This window comes from Salvia hispanica, chromosome 3 (genome assembly GCF_023119035.1).
Source record: "Salvia hispanica cultivar TCC Black 2014 chromosome 3, UniMelb_Shisp_WGS_1.0, whole genome shotgun sequence".
NCBI classification, from domain to species: domain Eukaryota; kingdom Viridiplantae; phylum Streptophyta; class Magnoliopsida; order Lamiales; family Lamiaceae; genus Salvia; species Salvia hispanica.
Window position 1 is genome coordinate 22,083,164 of NC_062967.1, and position 23,133 is coordinate 22,106,296.

Genomic DNA, 23,133 nt, shown 5'->3' on the forward strand with positions numbered 1-23,133 from the left:
ATGTGTCACTCAAACATGAAGCATTATTCACTACTTAGAATAAAGCAAGCATGAACAAAACGGATACCAAAAACTTGAATTATATAAACCAATAAAAGTTACTAACAAATCCCTTAAATTCTTATAGTTTAGCTACTCATAGACAAATAACAAAAACTACAAATTAAAGTACAAAACATAAAGAAAAAACAAACAAAACCCAAGGATGAATTATTGTGCAATCTTTAGTCTTCTCATGCCTTGCTCTAATCTCCTAAAATGGTATAGATGAAGGAATCTTATGTGTAGAGAAAAAAAAGGATAGAGGAATTAGGGTTGGTGAACATAAGGAGGAGCCTTGGAGGCTCCCCAATTATGGAGGCAATCAATGATTAATATTATGAGTTAGGTTATGAGATATTTATAGTTTTGAAAAAGGTTTGAAGAAGGTAAAAGATTTGACTTCATAAGTTAATATTTTCATAAGTTAAGAAAAAGATTTGGCTTCAAGTTGACTGCACTGCGCGATGTTCATGGAATGACCATAACTTTCTCCACAGAACTTCGATTGAGATTCTTTAGGTACCTACATGAAGCTCGTTCGAAAGCGAAGAGAATGGTATACAGTAAGTCCTAATTACACATTAAAACACGCCGGCAAAATGGGATTTAACTGACGATGTTGTGTGCGAACAGGCCCAACGGACGGCTGGAAATGTTCAGACCTCTCGGGACAAGTTTCAAGGCCCGTTGGGTAGGGTCCAACGAACTGTTGAAATGCGCTTCTTCTCCAGTTTCCAGATTTCGACATTTTTACTGTCCTTTTTGGGCTCTTTTTGCACGTTTCTCACAAAACACGTCAAAATACCAAAAATAGATAAAATATGCAAATAATGGACATGTAATGCAACTTTGATACTCAAAACAGACTAAATAATGGCCTTAAAACAATACAAAATCGGAGCGTATCAGTACTAAATTGTACTTCACAACAACTTATCATCCCCAATCGGACGGCTAGACTGAGGTTTGAAAACATTACTCGCGCTCCTTTACGACAATCCATCTGACCAAATGTTCATATCTCCCCTTCGGGTACTATATGGCCGTGATTCACGGGCTTTGTCTTGAGACAACCATGGGATTCAATGCCACCGTGCATGGTCAAGATTTTCATCGAGCACACGAGTCTCCTAGCTGAGTTGCGCCACAATCTGAGTCAAGCACAACAACGCTTGTGTGACACCGCCATCCGTCACTACCACGACATGTAGTTTGCCGTAGGTGACCGACCTTGTGTGGATGAAGTTGGAACCCACAACACTCCTCTGCATGGCCTCAATTGGGAAAATTAGCTAGACGGTTTATTAACCCTTCTGGATTCTCGAGAAAATAAGACAGCCAAGTCTGGAATTACTTGAGGGGATCAGAATACACAACATGTTTCATGTGGGGCTACTCTGCCTGATCGTCCCAGGAGATCCCTCACACATATTGAAGCCGTTATCATCAGCCTTACGTGACGGCTGGACAATTGCCACACCCGTGGCCATATTAGATCGGCGGGTCATTTTGCAAAAAGACCATCAATCCAGATTGACGTGAGGAAGACACTAGGCTTGAGCTAAGCGAGCCCAGCTCACCTCGCCCCATCCCAACAAGGTAGCGCTTACAAACACAATGGCACAACACCGAGATCATTTCCAAGATTATGTTAGTCGTTGAAACATTATTATTTCTGTATTTTATTTTTTATTTAATGTAAAAGTCGAACGCAATTATTAATTTCATATTCCAATTTCTTTGTTGGTTATTGTTTCTGGAATGCAAAAGAGAGTCAAACTGCACAGATAACTAGTTACTATTATAAATAAGAGATTGTATTAATTAAGTAAAAATTATGGTATTTAATTAATATATAAGAGTTAATTAAGTATTTTTTTATTAAATGTTATCTCATTATATTTAAAATGTTAATTTAATTTTAATAAAATATCGATCCTAAATTTACGATTTAAAATGAAAAGTACGAGTAATATGAGATGGGAGAGAGTAATACAATCTCATTCATAACTCTCTCTCAAAAGTGATGTTCTCTCAAATACCCAACAAGGGTTTCGCAAAACCATAGAATCTGCTCTAGCCGTCGTGCATGACCCCTCCGTCTTCTCCAGCGATCACCAAATTCTGTCATATTCCAATAACTATCTATTTTATTTTATTAGTTTCATATTAAACTCATGATAGTGATCAAATAATACTAAAATCGATTGCTTCAAGCATTTGGAGAGTGTGGAAAAGGATTCTGTCTGGGCTGGCCCACCAAAGAGATACCTTTCTTGTCAAGTTGCCTAAATGGCTTAGATACTCAACCAATCCAAAAGCAATACTTATCAAGATTCCAACCACAGCCCCACATCACTTTCTACAATTGATAAATCTTGACATAAAAAGAACTTAATACAGATTTCATAAGCTTTTAATTAGCACTGTGACCACTTGTATTATAATTTTGATTTTCTAGCCCTTCAAGTCTTCGATACAAATATTATCTGTTTATATTATTCTGGTGTGTCTTATTCTATTTACACTCCATAGTGCATACGTCTCAAGTGCTCCAGTGTGTGGGTTACCAACCAAAAAATAGCAACAATTAAAGGAGTAAATTATGCTTGCTTCATGGATTCAATTATTTGAAAAGTTGACAAATAGATGGCTGATTAGGACTAGATTGTGGAACCAATCATTCCATTTTACTTTTAAAAACACAAAAAACTGAAATAAAGCAAAATTCTAATGTTGATGATCAATTTTTTTTTAAAAAAATTGTAAGGTTAATGATCAATTTAATTATTTAATTCAGTCAAAAGTGAGGTTTAACTGCTTTATCATGTTTTGGGCTAAAATAAACCAATTTGTAAAGTTGAAGATCATAAGCTATCAAACATAATAAGGGAATAATATTTTACACCAAAATTGTGAAATAATTATTTGTTTAGAGCCAATGTGAATTGTAGTCATTGCTTTAGGATAGATACTTGATACATACATTACCAGAGAGCAATTAGTTACATGGAACATGAAATGCAGGCGTATAAGGAAAACTAATTACATGGAACATGAAATGTTGGCGTATAAGGAAAACTAATGCAATTAGGAACAATTTTTTCTATTGATTTATTAGGGCATCCACTATAGGGGCGGCGCGCCGGCCGCCCCGTTTGCGGCTTAGCCGCGGCGGGCTATAGCGGAGGAGACGTCCGCCCCTGGGGCAGACGGGCATTCGCCGCGATTGCGGCGAGGACGGGCCGGAGGAGAGAGAAGCGCGGCGGTCGCCGGTTTAAATTTTTTTTTTTTTTTTTAAATTTCGAATTTGTAATGATATTTTTATAAATATTCCTCCCATTTTCATCTTCTCTCCACACACATCTTCACACTCATTTCACTTTCTATCCAAATTTTCTATCTCTAAAAACTTTTCAATTATGGATGATTTGTGGAATCAAGCATGGGATTCTTTGATTCAAGAGGTGTAGACGGAGGCGGCGGCGGCGATCCCTCGTGAGATTCGTCATCGTCGGACAATCCCACGAGACCATGTCGGAGCGGCTGAGCGGCTTATGGCCGACTACTTTAGCGCTGACCCTCGTTACCCGGCTGAGATTTTTCGTCGGCGTTTCAGAATGTCGCGATCGCTCTTTACCTATATAGCGACGACATTGGCGGACCGGTTCGAGTGCTTCACGCTCCGGAGTGATTGCACTGGCCGGATCGGACTGTCTACTTTGCAGAAATGCACAGCTTGCCTATGCCGGACCGGCTGATATGTTCGACGAATACCTATAGATGGGTGAGACGACTAGTCTAAATGTGCTCCGACAGTTTTGTAAGGACATAAAGGAAGTCTTTGGTCCGGAGTTCCTACGAAAGCCAACCCCTGATGAGTGCCAGAGACTGCTAGATATGCACGGTGCGGTGCACAGTTTCTCCGGGATGATGGGCAGCATTGATTGCATGCATTGGGAGTGGAAAAACTGCCCGGTGGCGTGGAAAGGCTAGTTCACTACCGGTTTCAAGCAGAAACATCCGTCGATGATCCTCGAAGCCGTTGCTGACTACCGTTTGCGGATCTGGCATGCGTATTTCGGTGTTGCAGGTTCGAACAATGACATCAACGTTCTGCAGTCGTCGCCTATCTTCAATGATGAGTGCCGGGGAGAGGGTCCAGAGATCAGTTTTGTAGCAAATGGCACGCAGTATCGCAGGGGATACTATTTGGCAGATGGAATATACCCTCGTTGGCCCGTATTCTTCAAGACACTTTGCCAACCGGCTGGAGCGAAGAGACAATATTTTGCGCGAAAACAAGAGGCCGCTAGGAAAGATGTTGAGCGAGCTTTTGGTGTGCTCCAAGCGCGATGGGCCATTCTACGCTGCCCGGCACGAGTTTGGCACGAAGATGATGTCGCGAATATTATGGTAGCATGTATCATATTGCACAATATGATAATAGAAGATGAAGGATTTGCTGCAGAACGTTGAGCGCCGGAAGATGGTACAAGTACAAGTCACGGCATTGCCTCCGCGCCGATACAGATAGGTGTACCACGTAGTAATGAATATCTGATCCAACGTTTCGCTGATATACGCAGGAGCACAGCACATGACCAACTCCAGGTCGATTTGATTGAAGAGGTCTGGGCACGTAGGGGAGGCGGCGTAGCGTGAAGAACATGTGTGATTTTCCGTAGATCAAATTTTCGTTGTAATTTTCCCCTCACTTTAATCCGACGAAAATTTAGTTTTCAATTTTAATTTTATTGCACTAGCCGTTTTTCTCTAATTATTTTTAGTCCAATCATTTTAATTGTAATTTAATTAAAATACACAACCAAAAAAATAAAGTGAAATTTGTCCACCAAAAAGTGTCCACTATTGCTGCGGACACTTTTTTTTGTGGCCGTGGACAAATAGAAAATGGCTATGGAAAAAAAAAAAGTTGTCTACCAAAAAGTGTCCATCTATAGTGGATGGTCTTATAAATTTTCTTGGCATAGCTTGAAAGTTGATTGGAAAGAAAAAACATAAAGTGAGATAACTTGATCTTCAAGGCCATCAAAACAACTAGAAGAAAAGAAATTAATTAACCCTGCAATATTATTAATTACTTTTGCATAAAATAATTAAATGAAAAATTGAAGTAGGAGTAGAGATGTAGAGAGAGAAACAAGTCATTCTTTGCTTGGAAGGATGAACGAAACGAAAAATGTATTCCATTCCAAGAGTAAAATTAAGGAAAAACCTTTCACAAAAGTATACTCTCATCGTTATTAAATAAATAACCCATCGAAGTGCTGTTTAAGCAAACAAATCAACTCAAATTCAATCTCTCTCTCTCTAAAAAAAAATCACTCTGGCGGGAGACTTCACAAAATAACAGAGGTGGAGAGAGAGAGAGTTTGGTGTTGAATTCGAGAAGAAAATATATGAAGAAGGGAGAGAATCGGCAATCTGGGAAAGCACGGAGATCAGTTGCTGGAAGGGATCTTCGATTGTTTCCATGAGATCACAGCCGCACTCGCTTTCTCTAGGATGAGTGACTCTGCTTACAGAGTTGAAACGACGTCGCGCCTCGCCCAATGGCGGATCGAAAATCTCGCCTCCTGCACTTACCGAAAATCCGATCCCTTCAAGATCGGAATCTGGAATTGGTATCACTCTCACTTTTCCTAAAAACTTTTTTGTTTCGATTCATAATAATACTTTCAAAAACCGATCCAATTTCTGGTAATTCCACAAAATTGAAGGCATATGTCGATTGAGAAGAGCCGGAGCTTGATGGTGAAGTTGTATCCGGAGATATCGAATGTGAGCAGAGAGAATCCTCCGATTGCATCATTCATAATCAGAGCGATTTCCTCTGTTGGAGATCGCAAGTGTTTGCTTCATCCAGGCAAGTCCATCGAAATACAAACTCCCCTGCAATTCGCACTTGTTCATGGTTTATTTTGTACTTGCAGAGGTTACTGATAAGCAGCTCAAGACCAACGATGACTTCGTCTGGTCTATTGAGGTTCCCTTCACCGGAAAATTCATCATCGACGTTGAGTTTCTCGACCTCAAAACCGCATCTCCACACGTAAGATGTTCTTCATTATTAGGACAAATATTTTTTAAAGAAAAAAAAAAGGATCTAATATCATGAAACTTTCAAAAAGTTGGGTTTTTTCATGAACTTTGAAATTGTCAAATAATATCATGAATTTAACCCCGAGCTTGCTATTTCCACCAATGAAAAGTTTCCGGCAAATAATATCATGATACAAATTTTTTTTCGTAATTTTTCGACAACAACTTCGAGAGTTAAATTTTTCAATCTTTGAGGATAGTTTTTCTTGACGCAGCCAATTTCAAAGTTCATAGGAAAAACCCAATTTTTTGAAAGTTCTATGATATTAGATGTCAATATTCCAAAAAAAAAATACTGATTATAAGGGTATTTTTTGTATGATATGATACCTTATCAAAATATTTTGTTACGGTATAAATTTCCATATACTGTAGCATATCAAAATTTTGGTATATTTGGATCTTATTGTATGTTATATCAATATCAACCTTAAAAATAGTATATGTAGTACACTGTAGATACCAAATATATTTAAATTTGTCCCTCTCCTTATAAAATTTTGGCTCCGTCTCTATATTTATGATATCAGCATACAGTACCAAAAATTTCGGTATACTAAATGTTAATGGTACAATAACAGTATTGAAATTGGTCATACTGTTATCGAATTTTGATAACGGTATGACAGTTTACGTTATACCGACCAACCAACCCCTAGGTGTGTTATGAACTCTGGTTCTTGAATTCAACAGGGAAGTGAGCCTTGCTCCATTTGGGGTGAAGGAGCATCTATGTTGACAGGAACGGCTCTCACATCGCTAGGTCGGATGCTATCCGAGAGCATCCACACGGACATTGTGATCAACGCCTCAGACGGAAGCATCTCAGCGCATCGCGCAGTTCTGGCCTCAAGGTCTCCCGTGTTCCGCAGCATGTTCTCACATGATCTGAGGGAGAAGGAGCTCTCATCCGTCGACATATCAGACATGTCAATCGAGGCCTCCACGGCCCTCCTCAACTACATCTACGGGAGCATAAGGAACGACGAGTTCATGACCCACAGGCTGCCTCTTCTTCGAGCAGCTGACAAGTACGACATATCGGATCTGAAAGAGGCCTGCCACCAGAGCCTGCTCGAGGACATTGACACCACCAACGTTCTCGAGAGGCTCCAGAATGCCTCGCTTTACCAGCTCACGCAGCTGAAGAGCAGCTGCTGATCAATTTAATAACTTAATTATAATCTAGGACTAAAGTCCAATTTTGGTCTCATACATTTTCTATAAAATTCTTTTTAGATTTGTGACTTTGTTTGAGACCAAAATATACTAAAACAATATGTTTTGGACCAAAAGATCACAAACTTAATATATAAGACTAAAAAAAAAATTAGGGCAAATGTAAGGGACCGAAATTAGACTTTAGTCTAAATAAAACAAGAATATTTCGCACGGATCTTTAAAAATAAAAATATAAAAATTTAGAGATTTATGAATGCGCTTTGCCACTAACCTCATTCTTTTGGTGTTTTTAATTCAAGATATTTATATAAAATGAAAAAGAAAAAAAAAACAGTTGCCTTTTTTTCAGGCCTTTTGTTAAATGGACTTTTGAATTATGAGCACCAAGGGCCCAGAAATTGTTCCCTTGATCCAAAGCTAGTAATACAACCAATGAAGAGGATCCTTCCAATGGAGATGATCCTTTTTACGTTTTTATTACATTACTATGTGTCCCGTAGTAGAAGTCATATTTAATTATGGCACCAATTTTAAAAAATATAAAAAAAGTGAATTAAATAAATTAGTAGAATACGAGTTTCAATTATATAGTTTCATAATAAAATGTTAGTGAAATAAGTTGGTGGAATACGAGGCATATTTATCATTTATGGTAAAGTGAAATAAAAATTTTATTGTGCGGTGGACCAAAATAGAAATATATGACTCTTATTGTGGGATGGAGGGAGTAATATTTGTTATATTTTTACTTTTTATTTTATTTTATTAATTTTTTATGCTAGAGGGTTCACCTAACATTAGTTATAACTTATAGTGCACAATTTATTTTATCTTTTCTATTTTACGTAAGAAGTTATATGCTGAGTTTTGTATGAGAATATATAGGTCTTGGTGTTCTTTTAAAGGATACTCCATTCGCTGATCAATAATTGCTCTATTTGTTAATTTTTTTCGTCCATAATAAATGTATCATTTGCTTTGTTTGCGATTTTTGGTAACAGAATCTACATTTAATTAACTTTATTTTATTTATATTTTACTATAAAATATAAAAAAAAAAGACTTCTATTATCTTTTTTCATTCATTTTGTATACAATTTTTTAAAACTTATGTGAAGTTAAATTGAACCTATTATTCACTAACGAAAGGGAGTATTAAAATGAAGATTATTCGAAAGCAAAAGTTGTTGAACCATTCACTTAGCCTTTTTCTCTGAATTGACACCACACATCTACAACTTGTCATTAAAATAAAGAATTTTGGAAATATAAAAACTTCATTTCCCTAAGACTTTTTTGACTCAGATTCATGCTCATGAATCCTTTCACTAAGACTAGTACATTATTATTATTATCTACAAAGAGCAAATATATCCTTAAAAAGTATTCTGAAAATATCAAATCATTCTAAACTTAAAAACCATAAAATGTGATGTTTCCCCAATTCGTAAATAAAAAATAGACAACAATTTATACTTTGTTAGAAGTCATAAGAATCCATTTTGTACATAAATTATGTATTTTCTTCTAGAGAAAGTCATGGCCCTGTACCTCAAATTAATCACATAGGAGTATATTTTTGTTCAATATATAAGTATTGAAAAACATAAATAAAAAGCTAAGACGAGCTAGAGAAATTATGTGTAAGGTGGAGAAGGTAGCTTAAAGATGAAACAAGCATTTGTGGGAGAGCTTGGTACCAAAAAAGCATCCACCAAATGAAATGTCACTGTCACCTCGACTTAACCTCGATTAACAGAAACAATGCGTGGAGTAACCGCTTTGAAGAACGTGAGAGAGAGATTCTATCTCTCTTATATCACTAAATTAACCACTCCTCCTCTCTTGCTGTTGCTCTTACTCCTCAATCACTCAACAACACTTCATCTCTCTCATCACTAATTATGTGGAGTATATAAACTTGATTCCATATTCATATATCATTGCATCAAGATGTGTTGTGGGACAAGAATTTGCTGTTTGTGCATGTGCGTCATATTGGTGGTGATCGCCGTCGGTCTGCTCTTTGGATTTGGAGTTTTCAAGCATGGATTTCACAAGTTTAAGGATACCATAAGTGTATGTGATCCCTCCGCCGCCTGCGGCCGTCCCTTCATCGGTTTTGCTCCGCCGCCCTATTAGTACTTTGGATTTCATTCTTTTTTAGTTTATTAAGTGCTTTTCTTTTCTCAAGGATTCTTGTACTTTTTCAAGTGGCTATTGTCATAATGAATGTTATCTTCACTTCATTCAATTCAAAATTGCCTGTATTCGAAACTTCAAGTTAGGACTGATTATTTGAAAAAAGCAGTAAAAAAAGCCAAACATCCAACCACTCCATCTTTTAAAGTACAATAAAAATAATAGGACGAAGATAAATATAGCCATTGCTTCAACTCTCTAAAATCGGTACCGGTGCATAGTTAATGGATCAGGAGCAATAATAATAATAAAATGGAAAGAATAAACATGAAGAATTTTGGAATTGACTTGAAAACTGCTTGCCAAAAAATCAGTGCAAATTGAATCCAACGCTGGCAGGCCGAAATACCAAAACAATGTAATCTTGGTCTAACTCTACCAAAACCAGATCGTTTCGTCCAAAACTAATTTAATAAAAAATAAATTGCATGTATAAAATCCATCTAATTAATCATATTTTGATGCATTTACTTATCATTTCAACACTAATTTTGTCATGTCACATCGGCATCATTTAAAATTGTTACTACTACTAAACATTCCACATGGGATTACATGATTTTGCGAGAATACTCGGGAAAAATTGGGATACACACTAGAAGTTTATAGTACTAGTATGTTTTTTCACAACAGATGGTGGTAAAGACAAGAACGTCCATCATGAAGGTACGTCTTTTCAGTGGTACAAACCCTTTAGATCTTCTACCAAAACTTGATACTCATATATAAATATAGTACTATAAAGACTGAAAAATCAGTTGATATAGTTTTAATATATGACGCATTCAGCAACCTTGGCAACACGGAAAAATATGAATGACATTTCTTTCAAGAAAAAGACGACCAAATTTGCAAAACAATGGCAACTGAAGAAAAGGGTGAAATCACACTTCTACGTAAACCCATTGCGTTTCTCTCCGCTCTTGGCAGACCTCCTCTGAACATCTGCATCGTAGTGTGCAAACGCCGCATCCAGAGCCTACAACAAGGTTATCTCTATTTTACCTGATCTTAAATTTTGAAACATGCAAAATGCAACGTTTCTACGACTACATGCAAGCTAGTGCTAACCTGAAGCATTGGGTGAACAAGAAGTGACACCTGATGCCTGAAATCAGATTGTACAGATTCCTTGATCTCCTAAAACATGATGGAACATGGTAAGATATTTGTCCAAGCAAAGGAGGCCATAACTGAAGAGCATCGATAAGTAACGTACCTGCAACTTTGGATATACTTGGGACATTGCGTCTTTCAATCTGGTGACCTGGTGATGAACAACAAGTTAGGATACAGTTTAAGTGTATGAGTGGCTTCAATGTATTATGCCCCACCATATCAACTACTAACTTCCTGTAGGAACAATTCTACTGATATTCAATGTCTTACAATCAATTAATTATATTGAATTTCTATTTCATGAAGAATGGTACTAACTGAGAATGGACAATTTAATAAAAACAGTACTCTCAGTTCTCCGGCATTAACTACTCAAAATACAAACATTCTTTACAAATTGCAAGCCCCTTGTCCAGCCCTTAAGGATGACATTTTGTGGAGCAAAGTAGTAAAGGTTAAGTGCTACGTAACGTTGGAAACCCCAAATACTTTAGAAACAAGGGATTAGCCACGTTATTTGTGCATTTTTAGTACCCTGTCTTCTGCATATTGGTAAGTAAGGCTTAGCTATACAGTTGAGTAATGTGGAGTATGATTGTAAGGGATAATCACTTTTACAAGGGACAATGATGATTGGCAGTTAATAATGAAGTACTTTGTTTTCTTAATTTCTTCCTGCCTCTTACTTTATGAGAATTTTGAATTTAATGATGTGTATCAAATACATGGCCTTAACAGAATTTTTATCAACCTTAGAACACTTCAGGGAAATATACAAAGTTTCTTCAGGAGAATATACAGCATCTAAACATGGTAACATCAATTACTGGGATATCAATAACTGGAACTAGGCATTCCTTTAACTGACCAGATAATTATAACCTTTGATTGATGTCCCAGAGCCAGACAAAAAACTACATCTTACCTTGTTATAAAGGTACTTGGTTGTAAGAGGGTATGATGACCAAAAGTGTTTCAAGAGTTCCTGCACCGAAGTCCAGTGCTGCAAAAGAGCAGTTACTTTATTGCATACCATTATGGATTCCATAACTTGGATAATGTTTCTGAGTTCTGACTAGTGAAGGCCAACTATTGGGCAAAGCTTACATGCAAGAGTTCTTCCTTAGTAACTTTTGGTAACATATCGAGGATACTGTCGTTAGAACTGTTTCCAAGATGGAACTTGGTGCTAGAGATACTCTGGGTCAACCCACTGAGGACCTGCTTTCAGTAAAACTTTGTTAACTTTTATGTTTCGAGAACTGATAATATGAAGCCTCTCATGCACCACGATCAACTTATTACAAGAAATTAGAGATGCAAAGCCACCCGTGGAGGATATATACCTTTAGTGCAACCTCCTGATTCATTATCGGCTCAGTTAACCCCATTTCATTAATATCAATTATGACATTCCTTAATGAGTCATAAGCTTGCCGTGCACTCGCACTGGATATCAAGGGTTTTGCAGCTGAACCTGTATCTCCCAACGCTTTTAGTGCATTGGCCTGCTGAGAATCAAAGTAGTCCCTCGGATCCTGTCAAAAGAGTAATAGCATTCAAAACTTAATGCTCTTGGGGACTAATGCAGTTTATTACTTAAATGACAGCCAAACCTTGATACTGAGGGGTGCAACAGCAGGATCTCGAGGGCCCTGAAGATCTTCAAGCTCTGCACTTCGAGAAATCCTGTTGGATAGTTCTTTCTCAAAATTTGTATTTAATTTGTCCTCAGACAGTTCAGCTGCAAATATATACTCAATATTAATATGCCAACTCATTATAAGATCATGAAACTGAGCAGTGCTTGTATCCATAAGAATGGCCAACAAAGTTGAAAGAGTACCTACCCTGCTTTTTCCTGGTAAGGGCTTCAGCAACATCTCTTGGATCAGTCAGCTCAGCATCTATTCTCATGTTAATGTCACAGAAAGAAAAAGTAAAGCTATCATATAATTATCTCGAAACTGAAACAAAGACATTCATTAAGTGTACTCATTTGCTAAGATAAGACAGATTTGTGCAAATCATAACTTTGGATGATATGAATGCAGACAAAACAAAGACAGAGCCAAATGAAATCAGCAAGAGTTAACCTGTTAGGATGACTTACCCACAACTCTTCCTTGAAGAACAACTGCAGAATGCTGATTCAAATCTTGCGAGAAAGATCGCCGGTATGGCTCATACCGAGGGTCCAATACATCTTTGGTCTCATCGCGAACTAACCCATGATCCTACAATTAAAAACATAGCATATGCTATATAAAATGAGATAGCATGCATATCAAGTAGTTATATACCACAGAACACTGTCAACAAAAATGGGCATTTAAGTTGTTCAACAACATTTGTTCTTGGACTCAATATCAGGAAAAACTATACACCAAGATATGAGCAGACAGATAAAAACCCATATAGAACCATAGTCCAGTAAAGTGCCTGAAAAATATAATTGTTGATCAATTTACCGGGAGATGTGTGTAATCATCACCCTCATCAGCTTCAATGTCCACAGTTGGATCAACACGCCTAATCTGGTAAAAAAATAAGTGCAATCAGATGAAAAAGAAATCTCAGAAGAAAAAGGCATTTCCAGCTAAAAAAAATGCCAACTGAAGGTGAAAAAACAAACTTCAGGTGAACTTACCTTTCTCCGAGCTTCATTTGCCAGCATATCATCTCTCTTCAAGAAAACAGCAAGCTCCTCATCTTCATCACCCTCTGCTGCAGCTGCAACTACATTTCTCGTACTGTGAAGAAATTGTGCTCTTGAATATTTGGTCCAGAACTCGGTTTTGCTCAACTGAGAATACAAGAATACATCCTTAGTACTTACCAGTTATGTCATTGTGGCAGAATTATGTACAAGCATATTACATTATTACTGAATACTGAAGTGGCTAGATTATCAGGATTTTAAGTGGCAGCAACTGCCTACTCCGATTACAACTTATTTATTGGACAGAAGGTTAAACATTTGAAGATATAATTTCTGAACTCATCCTTGGCAGGCAAGCCCAATCCTCCAGACTAGAATTATAATTTAACACTAGGAAACAGGCTGGTATGAACTATGAAGGAAAACATATAAAAACAAGTTCTTAGAAAGACCCACTATATTTTATTCTAGGATACTCCCCCGGGTTTACTAAAATTACGAACTTTGGAAATGGCACAGGTTTTAATGCAAAATTGGTAAAGTGAGAGAGAGGAAAAGAAAAAATGGGTAAAGTAAGAGAGAGAAAGAGAAAAAGTAGTGGAATTAGTGTTAGTGGATTGTGGGGTCCATTTCCTAAAATGGAGAGTTTCTATTTTTAGGAAACAGACTAAAAAGGAAAGAATTTCTATTTTTAGGAAACAGAGGGAGTATTAAATAATGAGATTCCCAATTAACATGATGAGTCCAGTGCTAGGGTTGGTATCTAAAAGCATGTTTTAGAGTTGTTTAGTTTATTCCTTTATTTATGAGAATGAAGTTATTTAATTGGCTGGCCTTTTATATTCTGTTGATTATATTAGTTGCAAAAAAGTCCATCTTCTACATTGTAGGACGTGTGGTGGATCCAAACTAACATAAGATCATTAAGTCAGATCCTTGTAGAATAAGAAAGTTCACAACCCAAATAGATATGGATAGCCTACTGTGTAAGGTTGAGGTATCAGTCTGATATTTCGTTTATCTTAGCTAACAGGTGATATTAGTGCAGCTATTGCATTGAAATGGAATTCATAGTGAGATAAGTTCTATTGCGGTGTTAGTGAAGAATGAGGTCTCAGAGATTGTTGTTCTCAACTTACGTGGAAACATTAAGTATATGTGGTTGATTTTATGCACTGCTTTAATGTACTACTAGAAAGTGCAGATTTTTCGCAACCATAAACCTTGGTGTGTTGGGTAGTGGTATTCATTTATGATAGAATAAGCTAGGTTATTTGAGTTATATGATAGAATAAGCTAGATTGTTCAATGTTGAATTATTGTTGGAGCGACATTCTACAACAAAAATCAAATCGAAGATTTTGCACAATAGGTAAACTAATCAAACTCTATGGGCATACTAGGTAGGGGTCTTTTAATTTAATATTCGCTTCTGTCCTATATGAGTTCTAGATAGACAATTACATTAAAATTGCATGATTTATTTAAATATTATTCCTATGATATCCTGGCGGTTAAATTCATCATTGGGTTCCGTCGTCTAAGACTCCAAAATAAACATTATATTGCAGATTTACAGTGTAGGAGTTTAAGAAAATATTAACCAGTCATAAACTTTTGAAAAAGGAATAGAATTTTTTGGCATTCTTCCTACCTTGTGCGGAACAAACTTCAAGTATGCTTGGCGAACAGCTGGTTTTTCAGCAAATATCTGTGTAAAAGTTTAAAACAATATGTAAAAGGGGTTTCAGGGACCCACTTAGCAAGATTTGTGAATGAAACATTCTATAAGCATTCATAAGACAAAGACTTGCATATTAGACAACGAGAATTTCTCAATTTATACACTCTAGCCATGCATGAATAGACAACTAGTCTCACATACTTCTCTAAAAGTTTCAAACTTACCCTATAATGGTCTAAGTAATCAAAAAAAATAACAAACAAAAATCTCAAGAAAGAATAGGCTTGGGGAGGCCTAGCACCTAGCTATAGAAAGAGAGTGCTTAGTGCTTACTTACGGACTAAATATGTAAAATAAAATGCATACAATGGGTTAGAGCGTGTCACTTGATGATATTGCTGGCATGTAGAGAATTGGAAAAACAATTGAGGGTTTATGGGGAAAGATAAATTCAGAAGTTTATGGGTTTGCTAGGTTGTGCTATCAGAGTACAAAGTACATTTCCATTGAGGTTATGAAGATTTATTGATTCTTCTATACAAATGAAAAAATAATTTGATAAACAATCGGTAGTCTGGAACTTCAAGGTGTGGAAATGAGAATGCATTTGGTTGTTTTTTATATATTTTATTTGGGGCCCACTTTGAATTAGTGGTTAGGAACAAAGAAATGATATGTAAGTGGTGGATCAATTGAAGTGATGATACAGGATTGAGGATTGATGATATAGGTGTTGAAAAGAAAAACTAGTGGGCCGAAAGGCACAAAACTGAGGAGATGCTTTTGGATATAAAAACGAACAAGTCCTAGTTGCTTCGTCATATGTAATGCTCAACTGTCTAAGATATCGTTTACCTCCATGAATATAAAACAGGTAACGTAGCAGTGCTTAAATTGGTAGTCAAATTGACTTATATATCTAATAACAAAAGCTATCGTGGCTCTTACACAGGTCTACAGAAAAGAAACACACTGATGAGAGAAAACAAATGTGAGGGAGAAGAAAGTATACCTGATGAATGAGTTCTGGCGTCAAGTTAAATGTCACTCTGTTTGACTGAAATACAACAAAAGTGACGGGAATGGGAGGCCCAATGTTAATACAATAAATAACCATAGACCATAGGGACCGTGTCAAAATTTATAATAAGGCAGGTTTCAGCTTATGCAATGGAATCAAGCTATATGACGATTCCCAATTCGAGGTACAAAGAACATCAACTTAATTATAGATCCACCCCCCCCTCCTCCTCCCCCCTTACATTTAATAATTCTGTACAGCTATAAAGAGAGCAGGATCTGTGTTAGGATGAACCAGGCATTGTTACCCCCAAAACTACCAAAAAGTCATTGTTTATCATCATTTTAAAAACATATTAGCGAACCACCACAGGAAAGGGAGCTCAACATGGAATTCAAGTGTCTATGATTTTTCTGAAGACATATACATGAAATATGCACACTCAAAAATCCAATAAACTCAAGATTCCACTTCCCTCCTCCAAAAGGAAAAATGTCATCCTACTCTATAATTTTATTTTCTTTTTAGCTTTCTTTAATTGACGGCAGTGCATACACATCGTTATTTCTTTTTTTCTTCTTTGTTAGGGTCAGCTACTCTTTTACACTTGTACTTCCAGAACCATGCTGTAAGTCATCTGTTTGTTTAGGAGAGCATCAGCTATTGTCTTTTAAATTTAAATAATCATCATATCTACAAAAAAAAAGTTAAAATAAAGAATAATTGATATTCATAATAAGTTATGTCTTGTCTACCTTTTTACTTTTTAGAGAGAAAGAAAGAAAAGTCCAAATCCAATTACACAATTAATTACTCAATGAAAAGCCCTTATGTTTCCTAAAATGGAATGGGACAACTCGAAAAGAAATGGGAGACACTTCAACCAGGACTTAGGGAGTATTGATTAAAAAGTGTATTATATTTGTAAAAGCATAAATATAAAAATCAATAGAGCATATGCTCTAGCCTCTAGGGCCAGCACATCAACCATTAGCTTGCAAAAACTACCATACTAGACATGTGATATAGGGAATTCTCTTTTTTCCAATCAGAATGAATGACAAACAAATGAGTTATCAAGTAGGAAGGTGTACCATAAGAGGCCCAAAAGCAACTCCATTTGACTAGAATTTTAATGGACTTCAGAAAAGCTCATAACTATCCACTATAACAGAAGTCATACCAAACAACAATCTCTCTCTAATACAACCAAATCAAGATAGCAACATTTTGGACTAAGAAAATTTATTTCTGCTACAACATAACAAGAATGTAGCAATTAAGAGTCAGTGCTCACACCAAGACAAGCATAAAGCTGCATGCTCAACCATACATATACATTTGTACTTTCAAACTGGATCTCTCAAAGGATGATTATTTTTACCTGGCCATCGGATAATGGTTTTAAGCTCCACATTTCATTCTTTAATGCTAGGCGCTGCTTTGGCCTTCTGCTATCATTCTGGTCTAGCAATTTCTGCACTTCATTAATGAAATATAGCTATTACATATTACTCGTATTCGGCCAAAACACATATAATGTGCATGGCTTTTTCATCAAAGGTGCATTGAGAAAATGAACAGTTTACAATTTAATGCTTTAAAAATTAATATAACATACTATTAAGCACGGGGACGCCTCCCTGGTTAATGTACTCGTTTCGGAGATCTCCCCAGGGATATTTTTTTTCCTATTTTTATTACTTATGTGTTTAGAACAAAAAATGTTTCAATATGTGGTCATTTTAAGTTTGACCAAAAAAACTATTCCAATCCCTAATTGTAGAGAAAAAGAGCAGCCTCCTCTGCCTCCCCTTTCCATTCACACACAACCCACTCTGTTGGTGTCCGACCTCCATCACCAGGATCGCCGCCGCCGGCAGCTACTGCTTCTGTGTTCTATTTTTCTCTTGCCTTTGTTTCATCTGAAATTATGGCCTTAGTCCACAGGGCTGCCCCCATTTGCTTTCATCTCTGCATGACTGTTTACTGGAAGCGCACTGTCCACAAGTTCTATTGGTTCAGTTTCTCCATTGGGTTTCTTGGGAGTGCAGGACTGAACTGGTACATGTTTTAGACTTTAGTTGGTGTGTTTTATGTTTATTAATGGATTAAAACATTGCTCTATGGAGTACTAATATTGCTATGTAGTTTTATCATGGATTATGAGGTATTTGCATATTTACTTAATAAATTGTAGATTTTTATCTATATAAAATGGAGTATATATTAATAAATATTAAATAATCAAAAATGTACTTCATTTTTTGAAAATCGGCGTGTCTACACCCCCGTATAATATTCATATCGCACACGCATTTCAAATTCGCCCAATACTTCGTAGGTAACATATAGTATTAGGAATGTTTGGAGTACAAAATAGTCTGGCATTAACATAAAATTCCAATAACTAACCTTCCTTGTTGCCCAAAATTCATCATCTGTCAGTATACCTCCAAATACAAATTGCTTGTGCAGTGTCTGTAACTCACTGCCAATTACACCTATTTAGTACATTAACTATAAGCAAAATTAAAAATAACATACTGAAATTTCACTCAGAGAGCGATTTAGGCTCAGGCTCAAACTGGAGCTTGGATTCATGCTAGAATAACAAAGATACTATGTAAATAAAGGAAGAACTATTAGTTGCATTTTACTAAACTTTCAAATGTAGATTCTTCCTATCTGCATACTGACGTTAAAATCTAGACAATGACAAGAAAGTTTGACAAAAGTTAATTCACGAGCAAATGTGATTGGGTATATCTTTCTGTGTTCCATTTACAAAAAAATCAACCATCAATACACATAATGCGAGCATACTGAGAAAGAGACAAACATAATGGCTGGAGTGGAGACAAATAAAATGCAGTGCTGGAGGCTTGGAAGAGTAGCTTTGTAGCAATTACATGTCCAATCATTAAATATAGCACCACACCACAGTGATATTTTTATCAGTGCATCTTAGAGCACTTCGTAAATGTACAGTTAAATAGCTTTAATATAATAGAAGCAACTAAAACTACGAGGACGACCTACTCAGAACCAAATGATTCTAGGAATGTACTGCTCAATAAAAAGTAACCAAAAAATTTGCAGCCTGTTAAAGAAACCCAGGATGCACTATGATAACGCTGATGTCTATTTAAGTTACTTATTGGGTTCAATGGGCTCTTGAGTACTAGATGAGATGACACTTAAATCTCTAAGTCAAAGATAATCTGATATCTAAGACAAGTACAAGTAGGAGACAATTTTATATTCTTAGTTAGGCTTGCATCTAACATCACAGGCTCACAGAAGATCATTTCATCTTATCCAGTAACATGTGTGGGGCATAAGATAAAGACAAATACTCCCTCCGTCCCAGCCTAAGTGAGGCGTATTCCTTTTTGGGATGTCACATGAGGCATTTCCTTTTTTAGCAATAATTAACTTCATTCTATTTCTTACTTTATCCTCTTATCTCTCCTACTTTCTCAGTTACTTTATTCTAGTCTACTCTCTCTTTCTGTTTCCTGATCCCTCCATCCCAAGGTAGTTGAGTCGCAGTCCTTTTTGGGTTGTCCCAAGGTAGTTGAATCATTTTCATTTTTGGCAAAAACTTTATCCTCTCTCATGCTTTACTCTCTCTTCCTCTGTCTTACTTTATTCGCTCTCTTACTTTTTTTAACACGTCAATATCTAAAATCCCATGCCCAAAAGAAATGCCCCAACTACCTTAGGACAGAGGAGTACTTGATTCTTTCTCCTACTTTAATATTACAACTAAAATCATCACACACCACTACCTAAATTCTTGTGCCAAAATAGAAATGCCTCACTTAGTTGGGACGGGGGGAGTATAATATATCAGTCACTCAAAATAATGGACTTCCAAACCTTGGAGTGAGCATTATCCGATTATTTAGGAGAAGAATCTTGGGTTTTCTAGTTTCTACCAGTAGGCTCACTATCCCTACTAGAATTTGCATTAATTTTCACCTTCGTGGTTAATGCATGGGAAGAAACCCAATTCATATATACAATTTAGGAAAACGAATGCTTTTTTCCTTTTCAAATCATAGATAATTCTGTAATAACAAAGAATTTAATACGTGGATGGGAGATTTTACTTAGAAATGGAGTAGCAAACAGTTTACCTATTTTCCTGCAGTAGCTTGATTCTGCGCTCTGTTTCTATGCTACTAAGTTGCTCGTTGGTTACTGGAGGAGTAGCTCTTTCCGGTCCTGCTTTCCCACCTTCAGTATAGAATGCAATAGCCCTGGCTGTACATATATCGTATAACTTCACTGTTAGGTATAGTAACTTGTATGAATTTTGAGAGTAACAACTCTAACTGTCAATCACATTATTAGCTGTTTCACGCATACTAGCGTTTTAACATAAGTTCACATTTCTATTAGACTAAAGCAAAAATTGGTTGTGTAGAACCAAAAAGTTTTTTGGGCAAATGTACGGGACCAATTTTGAACTTTAGTCTTTCTATATTAATCAAACATGTGAACATCTCCTTTTCAAATTATTTCACATTTTTTATTTCAGAATTCAGATTCCAGCTATAACCAAAGACATTCCTCATAGATCATAGCAACTTTATACGGCATGTTAACACAACAACACAACGAGAAAGCTTTTCTTATTAGGTATGTGGAGGGCCTGTCAGCCAAAATGGCAAAAAGAAAAACATATTTTCTCTTTTCTAACCAAAACTAGTGGAATGTGGAACATAATTAGGGGAAACAAAAGAAAACAACATGGCTGTTGCATAAGATGGTAAATCCAGCCCATTACGATTCTACCAGACAACCTCAAGATGTAATGATGTATGTGTATTGATATATGGAGCATAACAATTTGTAATTGTGACTCACCAACAAATTCCCGGCAAACATCACGCTCGGCAAAAGTATCAAATTCGAAAATGTAATTCCCCCCCTGGAATAACACATATATATAAGTTACTTGCATTGGGGAATAAGACAACATACAACACCTCAAGAAAAACTGAAGTTGTGAGAGTTGCAAACTATTAAGACCACGGACCTGTTCCTGTGTAAGATTAAGCAGGGCCTGTTTGGAACCCTCCTTGGTGAATTTGTGACCTGAAATTAACAAGGATAAGTACAAATATGTTGTCTGCGACACTGCATTTAATACGTAGACAAAATGTAAAATCTTTTAGATTGGTTTTGGTTGATGATTATCCCCATCCAAACAACCAGCAAGGATTTATGTTCATGGACTTCAGATCCTTAATGCAATGTTTTTGGATACACAAGTGTGACTAACATGGGATGATTATAAGCAAACTGAGTCAATATTAATTACAGTTACAAATTTGGTGAAATAAAAATCAATTTCTTAATCCTTTCGAGGTTGAAAAAGTAGATAGGAGCACCTTTAACTATTTTAAACTCCACATTTAGCTTGACTCCCGAATTTTGATCATTTGGCATGAAGATGAATCTTTCTATGCTCTGAGAAACAGAAAACCACCAAATAATGAGTTAATCGAAGATTCCTTCAGCACCGCGCAAATCCTTCAGGAATAATACTCCTACCAATTTGATTCCACTTAAACAGTAACAGAACAATCACAAAAACAATACAGCAAATAAGTTTATCCAGTAATAGAGAAAGAAACACACATAACATAATGCAAAGTGGTAGGGCATAAATTAACAACCAGTTTGAGGACGCCAGGAACGCCGGGGTCCTTGGTGGAAGATTTATACTTGGCGCGCTTAATCACATGCTTATCCGACATACTGCAATCCGAATTCCAACCAATAAATGCTCAATATATCTGGATGAATCGAGAATTCTCCGGTGAATCGATGCGGCAATGAGTTAATAGAAGGGAGGCAGAGATTTAGGGTTTAAAGGAAATTTTGTGGGCGAAGATGAGGGTGTAATTAAATCCTGTGCTTCAGTTGCTGCTGGGCACCAAGCCAACTGTGATGTGCTTTGCTATGGTGAGTGGCTCGGTAATCATGGCCCAAGTTGGGAATCTCTCTATAGTCTATACTACTCTCTTCTCAAAGAGCATTTTAGACCGGAGCCTAATTAAATTTATATTTTGCCTTCTATTTCAATCAAAATTGAAATTGTAAATGGTGGCTTCTATTTGGATCAAAATCTTGTAATTTTATTTATTTTTGTAATCCATCTTCTCTGAATTAATTTACAAGTTAAATCATAACACAAATATAATCTTTTCAATTTTCATCCTATATTTACACAATTAAAGTATTTATTTAATATATTTAAGTTAGTCTGCAATTAATTAAATAATACTGCTAAGTTTGTAAAATAAAATATAGAAATAAATGAAATTAATTAAAATTAAGTCTAAACTCATAAAATTTGTATAGCTTTCTTAATATAAATAGTAGTGTATATTATATTGTCACATTATTCAAACAAACAAGATGCATAAAGTCGTTATTTTAAGTGATAGCTTATGTATGAAATAAGAAATTTGTCTTTTTCCAATATTAAAAATGCATGTAGTGTTTTGCAATGCATATCAAGTTATGCTAAGCTCTATATACAATGAATTTAGAATAAATATATTTTGAAATACTAAAATCTTTGTGATACGCACTAACCAATAAATTATAGTACTAGATTCCTTCTAAGGTAGTTGAATTGTATTCCTTTTGGGTTAATCCTTTATACTCCACTTACTATAGTACTTCGCATCCTTTATTCAAAAAAATAGTTTGTGAAAAAATAAAAACCGTAATAAATACTCCATACTTGCTATAATTTTTATTTTTGGAGATAGTCTTTTATTTTCTTATTTTCATGAGTGAATAGAGAGACCATTTTTAATATTCAGAAAAGCAGTGGAGTACTAATTTTCAGGAGTATCATCGAATCACATAGGTATAAGTTTTGTGGCTTAATTGTTATTTATATGTGTAGTAAAGTATGAAAAACTAACATAACCAATAGTCAATGTATGATACGTATTGGATGGCCTTATAGTATTAGTACAGAGTACACATAATTATAGTTTTGTCTTTTTATTAATCATCATCGTTAATCAATTAAACAAAGAAAATGTTTCATCCATCCCAAGA

At 36.0% G+C, this 23,133-nt stretch overlaps 4 protein-coding genes across 4 annotated transcripts; 3 read left to right on the forward strand and 1 right to left on the reverse strand.

Moving 5' to 3' along the window:
• Positions 1–3,825: 3,825 nt before the first annotated feature.
• Positions 3,826–4,521, forward strand: LOC125209598. Its single transcript, XM_048109192.1, has 2 exons — positions 3,826–4,033; positions 4,136–4,521. The coding sequence occupies exons 1-2, from the start codon at positions 3,826–3,828 to the stop codon at positions 4,519–4,521; spliced, it is 594 nt and encodes a 197-aa protein (XP_047965149.1).
• A 663-nt stretch (positions 4,522–5,184) lies between these two features.
• LOC125212665 (BTB/POZ domain-containing protein At1g55760-like) lies at positions 5,185–7,329 on the forward strand. The gene is made up of 4 exons (XM_048112894.1): positions 5,185–5,690; positions 5,787–5,932; positions 6,000–6,118; positions 6,862–7,329. The coding sequence occupies exons 1-4, from the start codon at positions 5,572–5,574 to the stop codon at positions 7,327–7,329; spliced, it is 852 nt and encodes a 283-aa protein (XP_047968851.1). The 5' UTR covers positions 5,185–5,571.
• Positions 7,330–9,114: 1,785 nt separating this feature from the next.
• Positions 9,115–9,604, forward strand: LOC125216713. Its single transcript, XM_048118475.1, has one exon. It carries the CDS (start codon positions 9,304–9,306, stop codon positions 9,490–9,492), a length of 189 nt encoding a protein of 62 aa, XP_047974432.1. The 5' UTR covers positions 9,115–9,303; the 3' UTR covers positions 9,493–9,604.
• A 521-nt stretch (positions 9,605–10,125) lies between these two features.
• Positions 10,126–22,071, reverse strand: LOC125214748 (general transcription and DNA repair factor IIH subunit TFB1-1-like). Its single transcript, XM_048115884.1, has 20 exons — positions 21,732–22,071; positions 21,444–21,522; positions 21,089–21,147; positions 20,917–20,980; positions 20,184–20,310; positions 18,454–18,529; positions 17,423–17,515; positions 16,030–16,074; positions 14,988–15,044; positions 13,322–13,477; positions 13,143–13,208; positions 12,785–12,908; positions 12,522–12,578; positions 12,288–12,415; positions 12,018–12,209; positions 11,779–11,892; positions 11,597–11,674; positions 10,772–10,819; positions 10,624–10,692; positions 10,126–10,531 (listed from the first exon to the last, which is right to left on the reverse strand). The coding sequence occupies exons 1-20, from the start codon at positions 21,810–21,812 to the stop codon at positions 10,445–10,447; spliced, it is 1,800 nt and encodes a 599-aa protein (XP_047971841.1). The 5' UTR covers positions 21,813–22,071; the 3' UTR covers positions 10,126–10,444.
• Between the last annotated feature and the right edge of the window lie 1,062 nt (positions 22,072–23,133).

Coding starts and splice junctions, on each gene's coding strand:
- LOC125214748 (XM_048115884.1), bottom strand. CDS start 21,812: ATGTCGGATAAGCATGTGATTAAGCGCGCCAAGTATAAATCTTCCACC. Junction 13,209..13,321: donor CAAATGAAGCTCGGAGAAAG/GTAAGTTCACCT, acceptor TTTTTTTACCAG/ATTAGGCGTGTTGATCCAAC. Junction 10,820..11,596: donor CCAAGTACCTTTATAACAAG/GTAAGATGTAGT, acceptor GTTCATCACCAG/GTCACCAGATTGAAAGACGC.
- LOC125212665 (XM_048112894.1), top strand. CDS start 5,572: ATGAGTGACTCTGCTTACAGAGTTGAAACGACGTCGCGCCTCGCCCAA. Junction 5,933..5,999: donor CAAGTGTTTGCTTCATCCAG/GCAAGTCCATCG, acceptor TTGTACTTGCAG/AGGTTACTGATAAGCAGCTC. Junction 6,119..6,861: donor TCAAAACCGCATCTCCACAC/GTAAGATGTTCT, acceptor TGAATTCAACAG/GGAAGTGAGCCTTGCTCCAT.
- LOC125209598 (XM_048109192.1), top strand. CDS start 3,826: ATGGGTGAGACGACTAGTCTAAATGTGCTCCGACAGTTTTGTAAGGAC. Junction 4,034..4,135: donor CTGCCCGGTGGCGTGGAAAG/GCTAGTTCACTA, acceptor TCGGTGTTGCAG/GTTCGAACAATGACATCAAC.
- LOC125216713 (XM_048118475.1), top strand. CDS start 9,304: ATGTGTTGTGGGACAAGAATTTGCTGTTTGTGCATGTGCGTCATATTG.